This window comes from Cryptomeria japonica, chromosome 5 (assembly GCF_030272615.1).
Source record: "Cryptomeria japonica chromosome 5, Sugi_1.0, whole genome shotgun sequence".
Lineage (NCBI taxonomy): Eukaryota > Viridiplantae > Streptophyta > Pinopsida > Cupressales > Cupressaceae > Cryptomeria > Cryptomeria japonica.
Window position 1 is genome coordinate 164058646 of NC_081409.1, and position 17955 is coordinate 164076600.

General features: G+C 35.7%; 1 protein-coding gene across 2 annotated transcripts in view; it reads left to right on the top strand.

The window, feature by feature from the left end:
- The first annotated feature begins 4769 nt into the window (after positions 1-4769).
- The window catches only part of LOC131072721 (nuclear pore complex protein NUP93A), a 94984-nt gene continuing 81798 nt past the window's right edge, over positions 4770-17955 (top strand). For both annotated transcript variants that reach the window (XM_058008967.2, XM_058008968.2), the window contains exons 1-3: positions 4770-5086; positions 5320-5411; positions 9997-10063. In XM_058008967.2, the coding sequence (XP_057864950.2) occupies positions 4985-5086; positions 5320-5411; positions 9997-10063 (261 nt within the window). In that variant the 5' untranslated portion in view covers positions 4770-4984. The remainder of the gene's footprint in view (positions 5087-5319; positions 5412-9996; positions 10064-17955) is intronic.

The window sequence follows — 17955 nt, forward strand, 5'->3', positions numbered from 1 at the left end:
GAACCTTTGGGTTCTTGGTTCAAGGTTCAAAGTTCAAAATTCATAGTCCGAGGCTTCATTTAGAACTGGTGCGTGTATCATGGAGGGAAAATGATGGCGAGAAAGGGAATATTCCGGGTAGTTTGAGATGTTAGTTTCTAATTGTGGCAAATAATCATGGTAATTCGTGTGACATGTAATGGAGTGACCCAAAATTAAATGCATGTCGAATATCCATCAAATCAGGTGTCAATTCACGCGAGCTTACTTAATTAGTACAACTAGCTAGGATTTGAGTGAGATTTTATTCATTTTTTTTGTTGCAAAAGCTAGCAATCTCTCTAGTACTTTCTCAGTAGTCGTGAAAGCGAAGGAGGTCGGAGGTATTGTATCTGCACTTAGAAGGTTTCGGGAATTTGCTGTTAGGATCAAGTTAGTTTCAATTTTTTCTTCGTCTGTTGTATTTTCTTGCTCAAAAGTTAGTTGTTGTCTGTTTCCTTTGCTGTAGTAGTGGAATTCATTTTATTCTCAAAGTTGTTTGATAAGTATGAGAGGGGCCATCATGAGGCCAACTCTGCCAAAATTGGGTCGTACTTCCCGTTTGATTAGCTCACTACCAGAGATGGGTGGCACTTCACTGGCGCAAACAAACCTCACTGACTTCCTAGAAAGAGATAAGAATCTAGTTCAAAATTCCATGATGGAGAAAATTGTAAGAAGTGGTTTGATTGAAGCTGTTGCATTTCCTATTGTGACACCGTGCCCAGAGCTGGTTTTAGAATGCATGAACTGGTATGGTACAGAACAGAGGTGTATTAGGGCTATCAATGAAGAGGTGTTGTTGAAAATTGACAGGGAGACTGTAATGGCATCCATGGGAATTCCCCATAAGGAGTCGTATGAAGACTGGACCATTGGTACTTCATACTCTTTCTTCTTCGAGAAGAAGAGCACCTACAAAAGTGTAATTGCTAGATATTGGTTGTTGAAAATCCAAAAAGGAGGTTCCAGGTTGCCGAGGCCACTCACCAAAGAAAATTTTATAACAAAAGTGTGGGATATTGTTATTTTGTTGAACAAATTGAAGGGAAATGCTCATGCCTTTTATTGGGAAGACTGGATGTATTTCAACATTCAAGTTATGTTGAATGAAAGCGCTTATCTATATTGAGGACAAGAAATTGCAGAGAGATTACATGAGGGCTTAAACAAATGTATAGGGATGTGTGGTTTTTATATGTCCTCGTACCTGTTTTATATGCTTGCTTGCACTCAAGACTGGAATGGCTTATACCATGAAGCCTGGGTTGATGGGATAAGGGTTTACGAATACTATCGTCACCCGCAACAACAAAAATACGCTGAAAGCTTCATGAGGTGGAATGATATTTTTGCAGGTAGATTGGTTCATGAGTTGCAAGGTAACCTAAACAAAAGATTATCAACAAAAGCTATGGAATTTGTAGGTATCTATGGTAGTTTCTTCATTTAGTTTTCTCAATTCACTTATGTTAGGGTTGGCGGCTTTCAGGGTGAACCTTTCAGGTTACCTAGGTATGCTCTGGATAGTTATATTTTGATTGAAGTCAATCGACATCTCGCCTACATTGATAAGACAAATGAAGATAAATCTAGAGTTGTCTTTCCAGTAGAGCTGGGATATTATAGTTGTAGATCTGTTTTAGATGCTTTAAATCTTGAACTTGAATTCAAGAAGTTCAATTTGCAGTCGTATACATCGCTAGATGCAAATTTGATAGCCGAAGGTTTTCCATATGAAACTTGAATGTTGATATTGATTTTCTTCATGAACCTCAACTGGAAGATTACTGGGAGAACTGTAATGATGAGTTTGAAGCTAGAAAGAGATTATGGTCTAGGTTCACAGTTCAACAGATTGTAACGATGGGTCCATCTATGAATGTCTTCGATGTACAAGAGGATGAGGGCGAAGAAATTATTGATCCCGAGTTTAATGAGAAGATACATGGGCAACCTATTCCTGAAGTTGATTGGGATAGAAAAGGAGATGGCAACATTCAAGCTAGAACCTTCAATGTTATTGGACGGACTGAAAGATGGCTAAAGGACCGCCGTTTTGGATAGCAACCCATTTATGCACCTAAGAGTAGAAAAGTTGGTCAAACTCGTGCAACTTCACAAGTATATTTTCCCTCTTCTAACATTGATATTGATGTTGCACGTAATGAAAAACAGAGGACCGAGAAAATCAAAATTGCAAACTTAGGAGAATCTTCTCTGAGTTCCTCCTCTGCTCGTGTCACATGATCTCGTAGCAAGAAGAACAGTCAAAAACTCCCTACAAATCTACTTGTAGTAGATTTGGACTTCGAAGAAGAAATTCAAGGAATGATGGATGCCTAGATGCAGGACAAGCTTATTGCTGGCGCTACTGACAAGGGAAAGGAAACTCAAGAAGTTGAGGATTCTATAAACACCATGTCTGTTGTTATCACTAACCAACAATCACTTCCACCCAAGAAAACATCTACTATCCCCAAATGGTTAAGTACTTCATTTAGCAAGAAAAGAAATGTAATTCTAATCTCTATTCCAATGGAAGACATGGTTAGTAAATATTTGGGGAGAACATAAAAGTCCAAGAGACTTAAAACTGAAGCAATGATAGATGTGGATGATCAAGCAAGGCATTGGATTACAGAGGTAGCTCGACCCCCAACGGATAAAGATGTTGAGACCATCACTGAAAAAGACTTTGTTATTGAGAAGATTGATTTAGGGGTGACCTCTCGAGTTGTAGACGCTAAACACCTGGAGACCTCCACCAAAAGAATTCTGACTAGTACTTGGAAGGACGAAAAGGATAAAAATGAAATGAAACAGATTATAATGCAGATGGCCCAGTACATCAATGCCATGCAGGATCCCAATCCACAACCACTTTCCCAAGTACCTTTGTCATTTGATCCAAAGTCACCAATGAACCAGAAATTGCTTGATCAGGTTTAGAGAAGTCGGATGGTAGAAGACGTCTTTAGTGAGTGGTTGGAATGAATTGCTCAACAAGGTACAAGCTACATCTCTGATTTGATTAGGGTATTTGGAAGTGCAGAGTCTGTGGGCAAGGAGTTAGAAACACAAATAATTGCTTGGGAAAAAGAGAAAAGCAAATGGGTAGCTGTACTAAAACAAATGAGAGATACCCAAAGGTATGGAGTCATGAACTTCCTTGTAGAAAAAACAATGCATGGTCTAGACGACAATGTGCTTTTTGTATGTAAAGAAAATATTGAATGGAGGAACTCAATTATTGAACAGGGGCATGATGAATCAATCAAAATTTTGAAGGAGTTAAAAGAATTGATTAATATTATGCAGAAAGATATGAAGTGCATAGATATTCAACTCTTGAAAGATGATAGGCAAACACTTGAAGATTCAACTAATATGATTTAAGCCTTCAAGGATTGAGTTCAACAAATTCAGGAAGCAAAATCCTTAACAATAGAAGATTTCTCGAAAATTGCATGAATTGAATCCATGCTAGTTGTTTGCTTTGATCATCTTGAGACACATAAGGGCAAAGTTGTACAGGTGAGCAAGAAGAAGGAGGTCTGGAAGCAACGAATACTTCATATTGGTCTTCCGCATTATCAGCTCATCCTCAACTTCTCTGAAGCTCATTTGGAATGGCGCAATATCCGTAGCACTCCTTCGCCTAAGGAGAAACAAGTAGAGGCCACGTCGACTGCAGGAGCTTGATCACATAGTCGTTGCTCGCAGCTTATGCTGCTATTCCCGTTTAGTAGTTTCTTTTCAGTTATAGGGATAGACTTCTTTGACTCTCAGGGAGGGTTAATCTTTTTACTTTGGTTTTAATTGTAACCAACTATCATAGCTTGATGGCTATATATTTGGTTGTAAGCCTTGTAAAAGTAAAGAGAATATTTGGTTAAGATAGGACATAAGCTTTATATTTTGCAGTGCTATGTATTCTAGAGGAAAGACAATTTGATCTGTGAATGAAATTGCAACATTTTTCGTTTTATAAATCTGTGTATTTATGAATTGAAGTGTGAATCTCTGTGAAGATTTGATTCAATTGTACTATTTGTCATCTTTCTGATACAATGTATGTGAATGTGCAAAAGGAAAAGCTTTTGAAATGTTTGTCTTGCCGATTAGAGGAATGAAAGTTTGTGAGCTTTTAAAAGAAATCTGTGCTTAAAAACATTTGCGGTGTTCATTTTGTGTTGACATATGAATGTTTAAACACCTTTAATGTTTTTTGGTAAAAAGTGTGCATAGAAATTGTCGTAACCTAAGCTTATTGAAAATCATTCTTGGGGAGCTGTACCCATATGCAGAGGTTAACTGTTTAAGCAGCTAGCCAAATGTTGGTATGTTTTGTCTTTTGTTTATGGGCATGTAAAAGTTAAAGAATTAAAACGTGTAAAAGACAAATCTATTAACCGACACATATAACTTTAACCTACGATGTATATATTTCTAAGTTTCACTTATAATTCAATGACGATTTGTATTTTTAAAATCTTATATATTTATCTTATTATATGTATTATTCTATTAAAATGACAAGTACTGCACTTGTTTGTGACTTGAAAATCCACTAAAAATTACATATTCTCCACGACTTAAAAATCTACTAAAACATTTAAATTTACTTTACTACATTCCCTCACTTATTTGTGACTTTAAATCTACTAAAAATTAGCCTAAAAATTATGTGTTCTCTTGACTTAAAATTAGTATAAAATTATATGTTTTCTGTGACTTAAAAATCTACTTAGAAGTTTAAATTCTGCCTTCACTCGTCTGGAGTTCTAATATTTTTGTTGGTTTAAAACCTTCTTATACCGGGAAACTAATTCAGGGTTTGATCTAATGGCCTACCATTCTTAGTAACCTCTGAAGCTTGCACACAGAAAACCATACAACACAGCCAAGGTTCGGGCATATGTAAAGCCCCGGTACATTTAGGGTTTTAGAAGAAAAATCAGTAATGGCAGGCGAAGCAGACATGACGAGCTGGACGGATTTATTGAACAACTCCACCAAACTTTTGCAACAAGCCGCTCCTTCTACAGAATTTCCTCCTATACAGGTTGATTTTTTTTTCGGGTATAAATAGGGAAATGAATATTTATATCTTTGTAGATTTTAGGCTTTGGGAGACTTCAATATGTAAATGTTTTCATCAAACAAACAAGGAACGCAATTTCGAGTTTAATTCTATACTGGAATCACTATATCAGTTTGATTGTACTCTTTAGAAATGTGAAAATTTAAGGAACACAATATTTGCTAGGCTATTTATTATTTTTTTGATTATTACAGAGAAGTTTAGATCAACTGGAGGCTCTATCGAACAAGTTGAAAGCTAAAACTTCGAGGCTTGAAGTGCCTAGCCACAACATTGCAGCAACAAGGTATGCCTCAGCTTTTACCGTTTTTCACCACGTTGAAAAGGTATGTCTCAAATTTTACCAATTTTCACCTTGTTGAACAAGGTATCTCTCAGCTTATAACTTTTTTCACAGGGCTATTTTTATTTGTTTGTAAATGAGGTTCTTCAGTGGGCTTCACAACCACTGTCTAGCAGATGGGTGTGCCAAGCATAGACATCCGAAGTCGAATTGAGCATGAAATACTTCGGTTGCAAATATACTAATCTACCATTAAACCTCAACTCCATTAAAATAAAATGCATGTTATTCTTTTGCCACTATAGTTTGTGACTTCTACAGGTCCTGATATTATTTTATTTGCTGCCGGGCCTGTGTTTATTTTTGCCTTTTCTTGGTGGGTACTGGCATGGATTATGGGGCCGTGTTCTTGCTCTGTGAAGTGAGCTTGTTTTAAACTTATCAGATTTTTAACCTCCTTACGTCGGTGGCTAAAATTATGGGATCCTTGCATTGAGGGTAGTTTCAAACCAGGTTACTTGCCTTGGATTATCTTATTAATAGTACACTTCGCAACAAAACTTAATACTACCTTTGGATAGAAACTGGCAACAAAGTGTAGCTGTTTACAAGCTAGAGCAGGATTTGAGTCCAGTTAATGCTCATAGAATTGTATCCGCTACGTTCTCATTCATGGTAAGAACCTCTGTATGCAATATACGGTGGACCTTAACTAGAGCAAAAATAGATTGGCGTGAAAATTGCAGTACAAATTTGATTGATACATCAAAAAGGTGAATTGTACATTTAGAGCTTTGATCATATAATATTCTAGACACGTTTGCAACAGATGTATGTGGTTTACATGTTAAGCAGAGTTCGAACTTAGGTTTGTGTCCCTTGGAGTATCTTCATTACCATTACACCCATGCACAAATTGTCATTAATACTTGGTTACAACACATGTACTAAATTATTCAATACGGTGTCCTTCAAATAAGTAAAAAATGGCTGGTTGTAAAAATACGGAGAAAGTATGATAGACACAGAAAAAAAGTATAGTATACATTTTAAATTATAATAAATGGAGTTGTTTGCATGTTAGAGCAGAATTTGAACCTAGCTCAGGCTTCTTGGATCATTGCACCCATGGTCGCAATGCCCATATTGAAGTTTACATATGACAGACCTAAAGTATGGAGAAAAAGAAACAATAGTTAACAAGTAAAAAATAGATAAAATCAACCACTGGCATATAGAAAAGTATGATAACCCTGGAAAATTTACTTATGGTAATTAAAAAAATTTAACATAATTGACATGTCTTTTTTAACAAAATCGAGTTGCTCACAAGTATGAGGGAAAATTGAACCTAGATAACGTTCCTTGCAGTGTTCTTATTACCAATACACCCATTGCAACAAATCTCATACTGAATTTTTGATATGGTTTATCTAAGGAAAAAGAAGGGTTGGCCATAAAATAACCAAAAATGTACAAGAGGTCTGTAAAGAAAGTGGAAAATATATATTAAATTTCCAAAGATTAGTATTCCTTGCATATATTTATGATGGAATTAGTTGTTTGCACGTTAGAGAAGAATTTGAACCTTGCTCACTTCCTGAAGTGTTCTGTAACACTCATGACCATGGTAACAACTCTTGTATGAACTTTCCATGCTATGGGCTTGAAATAAGGAAATAACAACAGCTGACCAGAAGAATACAACAGACACCCCCAAAAAAGTTAACAATAGACTTAAATTATACTAATCTAACATTCTCAATGCACAATTATAACAAAATTGAGTTGTTTATGAGTTATGAATAGAATTTGAACCTAGGTCAAGTTTCTCATTGTGTCCTTTATATGCTTATACCTCTAGTCACAACTGTCTTATCAAATGCTCCATAAACTTTAATAAGGGAAAAGCAGGTCTTCCAGATAAATAAAATTGAAATGTCAAGAAGTAAACAATAAAAAACTATGATAACTTAATATTCTAGAGATATTTACAAAAAAAAGTGAGTTGTTTACAAATAAATGCATGATTTAAACTGTGATCACCCCATTAGGACTGCCACCACTACTGTCATACCAACAGTAAGAATTTTGGTATGGAATGTTCCATAGCACGAGTCCCAAATAAGGAAAAATTAAAGCACAATGTTTAACCCAAAAAATGTATAGAAATATGATAGATCTGGGAAAACAACAAATATAATCCACTTAAGAACTGTAATTTCTATATTAATATCTTCAAAATATTTGATTTGTTCACAAGTTAGGACATACATTGTCAACAACTGCTGGAACAATGGTTAGGTCTCTTGGCATTTTCCAGTGAGTCTTGGGTTCAAAGTTCACTATTGCCTGGCCTTCAATGTAAGTGGGTTTTGGTCTTAGTTGGATAACTGGAAATCAATTACTTAATATAAAAAAAGAAGCTAAGAGTAAACACTAAACATAATGTTATCCGCAGAACACAAAATGAGATCGAGCTATGCATACAGTCGTTGTTCTCTTGCACAATCAATAAGCTCTGTAATGTCCCCTATTAGGATTTAACTTAATTTGCCCTAGAATTCCTAATTGAAGCCTGGATTATTGACTTGATCTAGATCCTGCAATCAGGTTAGTCATCAATAGAAAAATAAACATATATTTCAACAATGTTCCAAAGGGAATTCTACTCATCACTATGATACTTTTAATGTATACAAGGCACATTGAGTCTATCCATCAAGCCCAGGAGCTCGTTAATGGCATCTGCCATTCAGCCTCCCAGCTCCATTTGGGGTTACCACTACTTGAATGGACCTTTTGATACTTGCTTCCTCATATGTCCTACCTTCCCTCCATAATGGGATGGTGGATTGGCTATAAGCTTAAAGGAATCTTATCCACATTAAGCATACATTCCTATTATTAATCATACGTTAGAAGCAATAGAATCTCTGCAAACATTCATACTTCTTATCAAATGAAGACATATAACGAGTTATCTAAATCATATGACAATGCATTATATTCATACCACAATATCGGTTAGTTATGTAACTGCTGTGTGATATATATGTATGTTAATTTCTGAGTTTGTAACTTGTATTAGCTTGAGTGCTGGTTGATCTTCTTTGATGCCTCTTGCTTGCTTCTCCATCATGGCTCAATACCTTAGCCTTCTTCTCAAAGTATGTGATCTTTGGAGTGGCTCCCTTTCATGAGGGGTCGAATCTCTTCAAAGGTGCCCTTCCATTAATTGTTAGTTACCTTAATTATTTTCTTACAAATGTGCCTCTTTTAAGATCGCATGCCTTAATAAACACTAGGTGCTTTTCTTAAGATCGCTGCTCGCTCCAGATTGCTGTTTACTCCTGATTGCTTCCTTCCAATAATCGCTGATCATCAATCAATCCATTGCTGTTTTTGTTGATCATTACTAAGGTTTCCTGTCCGTTCTTGACAAGACAAATTGCTTATGGAAGGGACATCCCCTTCATGACGGGGGCATGCCAAGCTCCTTTTGCATTGTATTCATATGGAGGTAACTGATAGAATTTATATTTTTTTGGTCAGCAGCATAAAATTTATATTTAGGGGTTATGACTAATTTTGTTACTATAGTTACACCACAATATTTTGGACCCACAGGTCCTATTTACTATATAATAGTTATTTGGGAATAACATATAGCATGCGACAATGACACTTATTGGGGTTGCAAGCTAAGTGGGTTTAACCTTGGAAGAAACTTCGTGGTTAAGCGCGCTTGCATTGGAGTAGTACTAGGATGGGTGACCTTCCGGGAAGGTCCAATGCTTCATCTCTGTGAGCATCACCTAGATGCAATGAGTGCTAAGTGGACCATTCATTCTCATGAGAGATGGGTTATAGAGCAACCACCATGTCATGCATATGATTCTGAGTTAATGTCAGTTGGCTAATGGTCAGACACGTGAGTTGGGCTGAGGAATATTAATAGCAGTAAAAGTATGGGAAGCTGCATCAAAAATGAGAAACACATGCTCTACTAAATGGTTAACAATTAACACTTGTAAACTGGTGAATGATAGTGTATTGCTTGTGGAATATGATTAAAATTCTATCAGTTTTCATTCTAACATGGTGGGGTATCAGTTTGTGTCCATTGATATTCGTGTAGATAAGAGTGTATTTTTGGTTGTTAAGTGCTGGGAATTTATGCAGAATCTTAATGGACCATCTAGCGGTTGATGATGGTTATATGCTGTGGCGTAGTTATAGTAGAGTGTTTGGGGTACTATCTAGAGTTCTTTGGCTTGCTTGCTTAGCGTAGACTGGTCCTATATTTTTCACACATGCTTTTCCTGGACTGATATAAATTAGTTGTAAAAAACTATTTTTAACAAGCTTGTCTTTTGCTTTGAAATTTGTATATGGATGCAATCCATAACGTGTATTACCCTGTGTGGATTTAACATCGCATGTAAGTGAAGATTTTCTTTCATTCAAAAAATGTGTTATATGGTAGGTACCAAGTAAAGTTCTTACTAGTTTTCTTGGGAATGCAATTGTTAGTTTTTTTTGTGGAGTTAATTAAGACATTTTTCTACGTTACCTCAATATACAGACTTTTGGCTCGTGAAGGGATAAATGCAGAACAGCTTGCACGAGATTTGAAATCTTTTGAGCTAAGGGTAAGTTTATATTTCTATAATTATTTACATTCTTTGATTCTAGCTTTTTTTTTTTGAGTTTTCATGCTCTTAAAATGATATTTTGATTGTGGTTGTTTATGGTATTCTTTTCCTCATCTCAGTTTCTATAATAAATTAGTACTATTAGAAGTGGTTGATATTTGAAGTGTAAGTAGTCTATGCCTCTAGCCTTTTTCTTGTTAGCCTTCTACTTTATTAGAGTCTAAGTATATAGGCTTGCTTTTGGTTTTGTAAAGGCTAACCCCTATTAAGGATTTTAATTTACTTGCAAACGTGAGGCAGGACTACACAAAATTATAGAATCAATGCAAGGGACACTTGCAATTGAAAATGTGGATTGCACATTCAAATCCAGAACTAGAGGAATTGCTACTCTAAATAATGTGAAAATATGACATATAGTTGCATAAATATCTAAGTCACTAGTCTTGGTATGGGTTCGGGGTTTGGTTCGCTGGTTTGGTCAAAACATTTTTGGGGGTTGTGTTCATTTATACAAAAACATATTATAATAAGAAATATATAAATATTTGCAGCCAAAAATCTAAGTTACATATAACTAGAGGAAATTCTACTCCAAATAATTTGAAAATATGAGATAGTTACATAAATATTTAAGTTACTGGTCTTGGATGGGTTTGGGGGTTCAGTTCATTGATTCAGTCAAAAAACTTTTTGAGGTTGGGTTCATTCACACACACACATGCACATGCACACACACACGCACATGCGTGCACGCACACACGCATACATACATACATACATACATACATACATATTTGCAGTGTAAAATAAAAAATATTAGAGGCGTGTAATATTTATAATTTACAAGAATATTTCTAAGCTTTACTCAATATTAATAAAATTATTTTATAATATTCCATAATAAGAATATCAATATTAATAAATGATAATATTAAATGTCTAGAAACATGGTTTGCAATCAAAAAAACCTAGACCACTCTGTGCAATGGACTTTTTGGTAGAATAAGGAGAAGGCTGAAGCAACAACAGTGATATGGAGTAGGCTCTAACAAATATGAATTCCGACACCTAGTTTGGAGAGGATCTTGTCATGGGGAAGACAAAATCTTGGGTTAGCAAAATTGAGTGAAATTTGGATCCCAAAGAACTTAGATGTTGCAATTGGTGCTAACCCACCATCTTTCGTAGTAGAAACCGGTAATTTGCAAAGCAATTGCTCTAAATTCAAATGATCTTTTTGATTTTTGTTGCTCGCTTTAGGGAGCACGCCTTCTTCCTAAAATGTGTTAGAGAATGTCCCACAAGGGTAAGATTTCAAAAAATGGTGCTTAGAGGCTTCTTTCTAATCAAGTGTGCCAGTGGGGAAAAGAAGGAGATTCTTAGCCAAGAACCCTTCATGATGGATGGGTTATGCTTTTACACAATTGATTGGAGGCAAAATTTTGACCCTATGATTGACAGATTAGCTAATGATATCATTGCTTTGAAGAGGAAAATGCCCAAAAACACACAATCTTATCAACAACCATATCAGGATGTGGCTATGAAAGGATACACTTATCCCCTAACAAGAAGCGCTTGGTCAAGCCAAATGGAGACATCAAACGCAAACATTTGTATGATCGATGATACCAAGTCTAATTAAATGGAAATAGAGCTCATGAAGTCAAAATTGAATGTTGGGATGTTGTGGGGCTCCTGATGATGGGGCCTCAAGAGGAATTGTCATATTCTGGAATCCTTGTCACTTTTCATTGACAAAACTTACAAAAGCCATATTTTGGTATGTATGCGAAGTGAGATGCCTAGTTGCAAATTTCCATTTCACTATGATCAATGTTTATGGCCCGAACACATCTTAGGAAAAAGCAAGTATGGAAAGAACTGACAATAGTCTTCCAATCCTCTCCTAGGACATTTTTCATTTTCAGTGGGGATTTCAATGCTATTCTCAACAAGTAGGATAAATTGTGGGGGGTGGTTCAAAGGAAAATTTGATCTTAGTTAGATTTAGAAGGCTTTGTAGAAATAAATAATTTGTTCGAAGTTCCTAGATTTTGAGGGCCTTGTAGAAAGCAATAAGTTGTTCGAAGTTCTTATGAAGAATGGATCCTTTACTTGACCAAGAGAAGCTTGGGATTTAGTAGCATTTTGGATAAATTAGATCATTTCTTTTGTAGAGGTTATTTGGGGGCCTATTCCAAAGTGTTGGAGAGCTTTTTAATCCCCTTTTCCAGCTCAGATCACTTCCCAATCCAACTAAATATCTTCGTGACATGATACCATTCCGGTGCCTTTTCAAATTTGAAAACATGTGGATGAAGGACCCATAGCTTCTCTCAAACATAGAAAAATGGTGGTCGGAAGATTCTTAGACTCGCTCCAAAATGTTTGGGCTATTTTTGAAGTCGAAGTATGTGAAGAGAAAGTTGAAATTGTGGAACAAAGAACACTTCAAGAACTATTTGGTTTTTGGTAAATTGGATAGAGATCCAAAACTATCTGATGTTAATTTCCTCTATATATTATTAATACAAAGGGAGTAGGCCACATGGCTATAGTTTACTCATCAAAAAAGAAGTTATTACTAATAATTACTATTACCATTGATAATAATAAAATTTGCAAAATGAGATGATAGGATTTACATCTACAATTGTATTTCCTTAAATGTCCAAGGTCTTTTTGAACAAGTAATTTTTTTGCGTATCTTGTAAGCATGGCATTCCAAGAGACGACATGTTGTTGGGGCATTTTCAAACAATTCACATGCCTTGTGTATATGCTTCTACACTTTGCATAGTGTTGGCCCACTTGTGGTCCACCCAATTGAAATTTTTTAAGTTGGGCCCCTCTAGTTGTGTATCATGTCTCCATAGACTTTTTCCCTTTAAAGTTCTGTGTTAAATTCCAGTTAAGTGAAAAAGAACGTCTTTAAAACTCTCTGAACCATTGAACCCCCTTGATCCAGTTCAGTTGGGTTCATTCAGTTCAATCGGGTTCATGCAGTTCAATCAGGTTCATGCGTTAAGTCGGGTTCATTCAGTTCAATTAGGTTCATAAGCTCAACCAGGTTCAAAATGGTTCAAAGTAGTTCAACAGGTTCCAAAAGTTCAAACAGTTCAGGGATGTTCAACATGTTCAATGAAGTTCAAAGGTTCAACGCACAACCAAAATGGAGAGGCAAAGCAATCAGTGGACAAATTTGGTCAACCAACAAAAGTTTGGAAGAGGAATATTGATTCACCATTTACTCAGGCAGCAATTGATTATTTTTCTTAGAGGATTGTGAAAGAGTTAGCACGAAGAATGTTTATAAATTTCAATGCAGCCTGTAAATACAAATTTTCTGAGATGGCAAAATCAGTCTCTGTGCAGGGGGTATATCTCTCACTTCAATCATTGGATCAAGCTGGATTTCGGATATGTTTTATGAAACCTATTTTTACAAGTTCTCACCAAAGGAATTATGGAAATTCAATTTGGTCTGCAAGATACACTTAACATAATACAAGTCTAGAACAAAGAACATTTTCTGATTTTTGTGACAGAAAAACCGTCATGTTGCGGGGGGCATATCTTTTCATTCCACGGTTGGATTTTTCCCATTTTTTAATATTTTGTGCACAGACAAGTTGCGCACGTTTCCACCGGAGCGATTAACCGAATTATGTCTTCTTCAAAAGATATGGTTGATTGAGTGCGGGTCTGTCCAAAGTGACCAACAACAACCAAGTTTCTTGTTTTCAAATATTAACAAGGCACGACTGATATTTGTAACGATGGAGCCCATAATTAATTCATAAATCTTATGTATTTTAAGTTATAATGTTTCCAGATGAAAACATTACGATTAAAAACTACATTGAAGCCAAGAAAGTGTTGAAAGAATGAAGACAGTTATTTATATCCAGCTGTCAGCATATGATATGCCAGGATTCAGTTTTTGGAACTGAAAATGTCTCACTGAGAGGAAAAGAAGGATAAATATGCAAAAGAAAGGGGGAAAAAGGGTTCTTTTTTTTCCAGCAGTATGTGTGCTACAGGAAAGGGGGATAATTTATGTTTTCTGAATTGTAACAGGGCAAAGGAAGAGAGTATTAATATTTTTAGATATTATTTTGGGGGTACAGGGGTAATATGGACTTTGATCTGTTTATTTTGTGTTGAAAGAAAAGGAGGGAATATATGTAAAGCTTTGAATTTAAGATATTTTTCCTTCTGATTGAGCCAATCTTTGTGTTGTTTCAGCCCTCTTTTTATACAGTCCTGTGCAATCTGTTTGTGTGAATGGTGATGATGAAAGCTTTGAATTTCATCTGTGCATCTACCTGAAAATTATATTTAAAATCTTCCCTTTGTTATCTTTTAGTTAGAAGATCAAATAGATGGGCTTTGCATTGTTTGTTTAATCTTTTCTTTTAGTTTTAAATCCAAAATTTGTGTTCACACCATGGTGATGGGTGGATGTTAAAGTGCCTTTGTGTCTTCTAGTGAAAGACATAACTCATATTTAATTCCTTGCAAATCAATCGAAGGGAGTTATACCTTCTCATCAAAATTCAGAGAGCACTTGCGCATCTCCATTGCAAGTGACTCAATTGTTAGTTCCAGTTTGTTTTCCAACTTTTGGGCATCTAGGAGTCATTTGTGAAGGTATTTCAGGAGGACAAATCTATTCACTAACACATAGATATCTATTAGGGAATTGACAAGTTCTAATATTTAATCCAAAACCACTATCAATTTTGCTTTGATGGATATCCATACCATAGTTCCCATAACCTAGGCTTTTCTCAAACATGAGAGCTTAAAAACTACTTAAATTTCTTAATTTTTTTTTTTTTTAATGAAAAATACAAGTAAAAAATGTATCAAATGAGTGTGCAAGGGGTCTAAGAGTAGCACCCTTTGTAGGAGTCTAGTGATAGTGCCTCCAATGGGATCAAAGGGTAGCATCCTTTGTAGGAGTCTAGGGACAATGCCTCCAGTGGGGTTGAGGGGTAGCATCCCTCGTAGGGGTTTGGGGGCAGCTCCCTTTTCCCTATCGTGATATAAGGTGGGGTTGAGGGGTAGAGCCCTTGTCACCAAGCCCAAATGAAGGCTTTCAAAACCACATAGATCATCATCAAGAACATCATGTTCTATATATCTTGCAATGATTGTAGTCCATGATACCACATATTTTTGAGGTGTCCTGTAAAACAATTCATATGCCTTTTGTATGCTTTGACATTTTGCATACATATCTACCAAGAGATTTCCAACTATGATATCTAATAAAAATACCCTTTTTTGTTATGGATTGATAGATGACTGTACCATGGTGCAATGTTCTTATGTTGGCATAGGTTGAAGCATGTTGGCAAAAGTGAATTGATTGATTTAAATTCATTCAATAAAACAACGTCAAACCTCATGAGGATACCTATGTTTTTTGTTAGTTGCAAACAAGACATTTTGTGAGAAGACATCTCATTATGTTAGCTGCAAATAAGCCTAAAAAGAACAAATGATGAATGATAAATTAAATGTCAAGCTAGAAAAACAAAACAAAAAACACAAAAAGGCAACAAGTTTGTTGTGGTAGGAGTGGAAGGGGGTGAAATTTAGGATGAGTTGAGTCTCAAAATTCTCCCAAACACTTGTTCTCGTTAGTTGAGTCAGTTTAGGGACGGTGGGACATTAAGGGGATGTCCCTTGGCTGCCCCAAATACTATGAAATTGAGGAATTGATCTCGAATACATCCTTGAAGTCAGGTATGACAGGAAATGCATAGGGGACACATGATCATCCTTGGGGCAGCCAAGAATGTTTGTCTCAAACGTCTCTCTACGGCCCAAAGATGATTAGTTTGGTAAAGTCACTATTTACACTAATACCCCTCCTTTGAAAAATAATTGAATTAATTAATTACGAATATACAACGTATATAAAGGAATTACAAGACGGTGTTCTATAAAGAACGAATAGGTAAACTAAAGCTTCAACTTGAAGCTAAAAAGCTAAAAATGCTTAAAAAAGCAAAATAGCTAAAAACTAAAAAGCTAACTATGTGTTCTAATAAAAGAAGCAATAGTTGAACTTAAAACACTAAACAAACTAAAAAGCTAACTAATTCGACAACTAAGATGACCATTATAGAATAGATATAATATTATTTTAATACCCTCCCTAATGGTCATTGTACTCAATACCCTACAAAAGACACTGCAGGTCTTTTGATGACAAATGCAAAGAACACTCTGTTGCTATGGAGACCCTCCCAGGATCTGCAGAATGTTAATGACCAAGAGTACCAAAAGCCATCCAACCTGATGTAATGCTCACACGCGAATTATAGAATTGTCACACGCGAATTACTGAGCCTGAAACCACAATTTTGAGGAAAAATTGGCACACCCTCCAAAGAGCAACAAACACGATTTTGACAAAAACCGAAAAAACTTTTGCAGAAGAGCACTGAGCACTGTTTGCTCCATCAACTCCAAAACAAACTACAAGATACCACGGTTGCAGATGTTCGCCCCAACAACTCTAGGTGCGACTCAAAATTGACTGCAACAAATCATGTTTGCAGATGTTTGCCCTAGCAATACCAGGTGCGACCAAAAACAAACTGCAACAAACCACGATTTTGGTGGAAAAAACTGTCAAACCCTGAATCTGAGGTTACAAATCATCGTTTTTGTGAAAGAACGGTAAAACTCAGATAACCAAAATTCCATGCGAACATCGTGAATTATAGATGATAATATTTAAGGAAAAATTATAAACCCTACTAACAATTTTTGAGGAAAAAATCAAGCAAAACCCTCCCATGTTTTTTTGTCCATAAAAAATTAGAAAATCCAACAAATAATTTTTTATGGATAAAAATTATAAAACCCACGAAATAATTTTTTAAGGACAAAAATTATTAAAAACCTACAACAGTAAAACATGAAAATAATAATTTTTTTAAGGGACAAAATTATAAAAACTCCAAAACAAGAAAACTTGAATTTTTTTAAGGGAAAAACTATAAAAACCTGCAAAAAAAACTCCATTTTTGCAAAAAACCTGAATTATAGAAAATCCAGAAAATTGTGAAAATGCCATCCTTGGTCTGTTAAAAATCGCGTGGGAATAAATCCGTCGTGTAGAAAAAACCAGCAAAAAAAAAAAGACGAAAGTCGTCGTAGGTTATAGAAGACATGAAAAAAAAACACTGATGTCGTCGCAGATTTTCAACCCAAGAAAATGCACTGCAAACCCTCCACGTGGAAAACAATCGTGAAAAATCGCATGCAAGAGAAAAATGCGGATGGAAAAATAAATGATGTGCTGCTGCAATCCTTCTATAATGACTTGCCAAAAAAAATTGTCGAGCAGAAAACGTGCACAAGAAACTAGTTTCGAGGTCAAAACTCCGTGCGGGGGAGATAGGCAGGTCGTGCACAAACAAATGTTGTGACAAAGGAAAAGAGACCCACACGGTTCAAGGGTATCCAAACCCTCTATGATGCCAAAAAAAATCGTGGCTCACAGACCCTTTGACCCAAATCACATAACAAAAACCCCCCAAAAAATCACAAAATTCAACCCATGAAAATCTGCCTCAGACCAAAACCTTCACAAAGACGAATTGCAGATGAAGAAACCTTCACGAACAGACCCACAAAAAATTAGAAGAAAAGTCCAACAAATTGATTAAAAAATTTCTAGAAAAAAAATTGAGGTAACGCTTTCATGAGCCAAACCTTAAAAAATCCCATCTACCCACTCTGATACCATGAAAAATAATTGAATTAATTAATTATGAATATACAACGTATATAAAGGAATTACAAGCCGGTGTTCTAAAAAGAACGAACCGTTAAACTAAAGCTTGAACTTGAAGCTG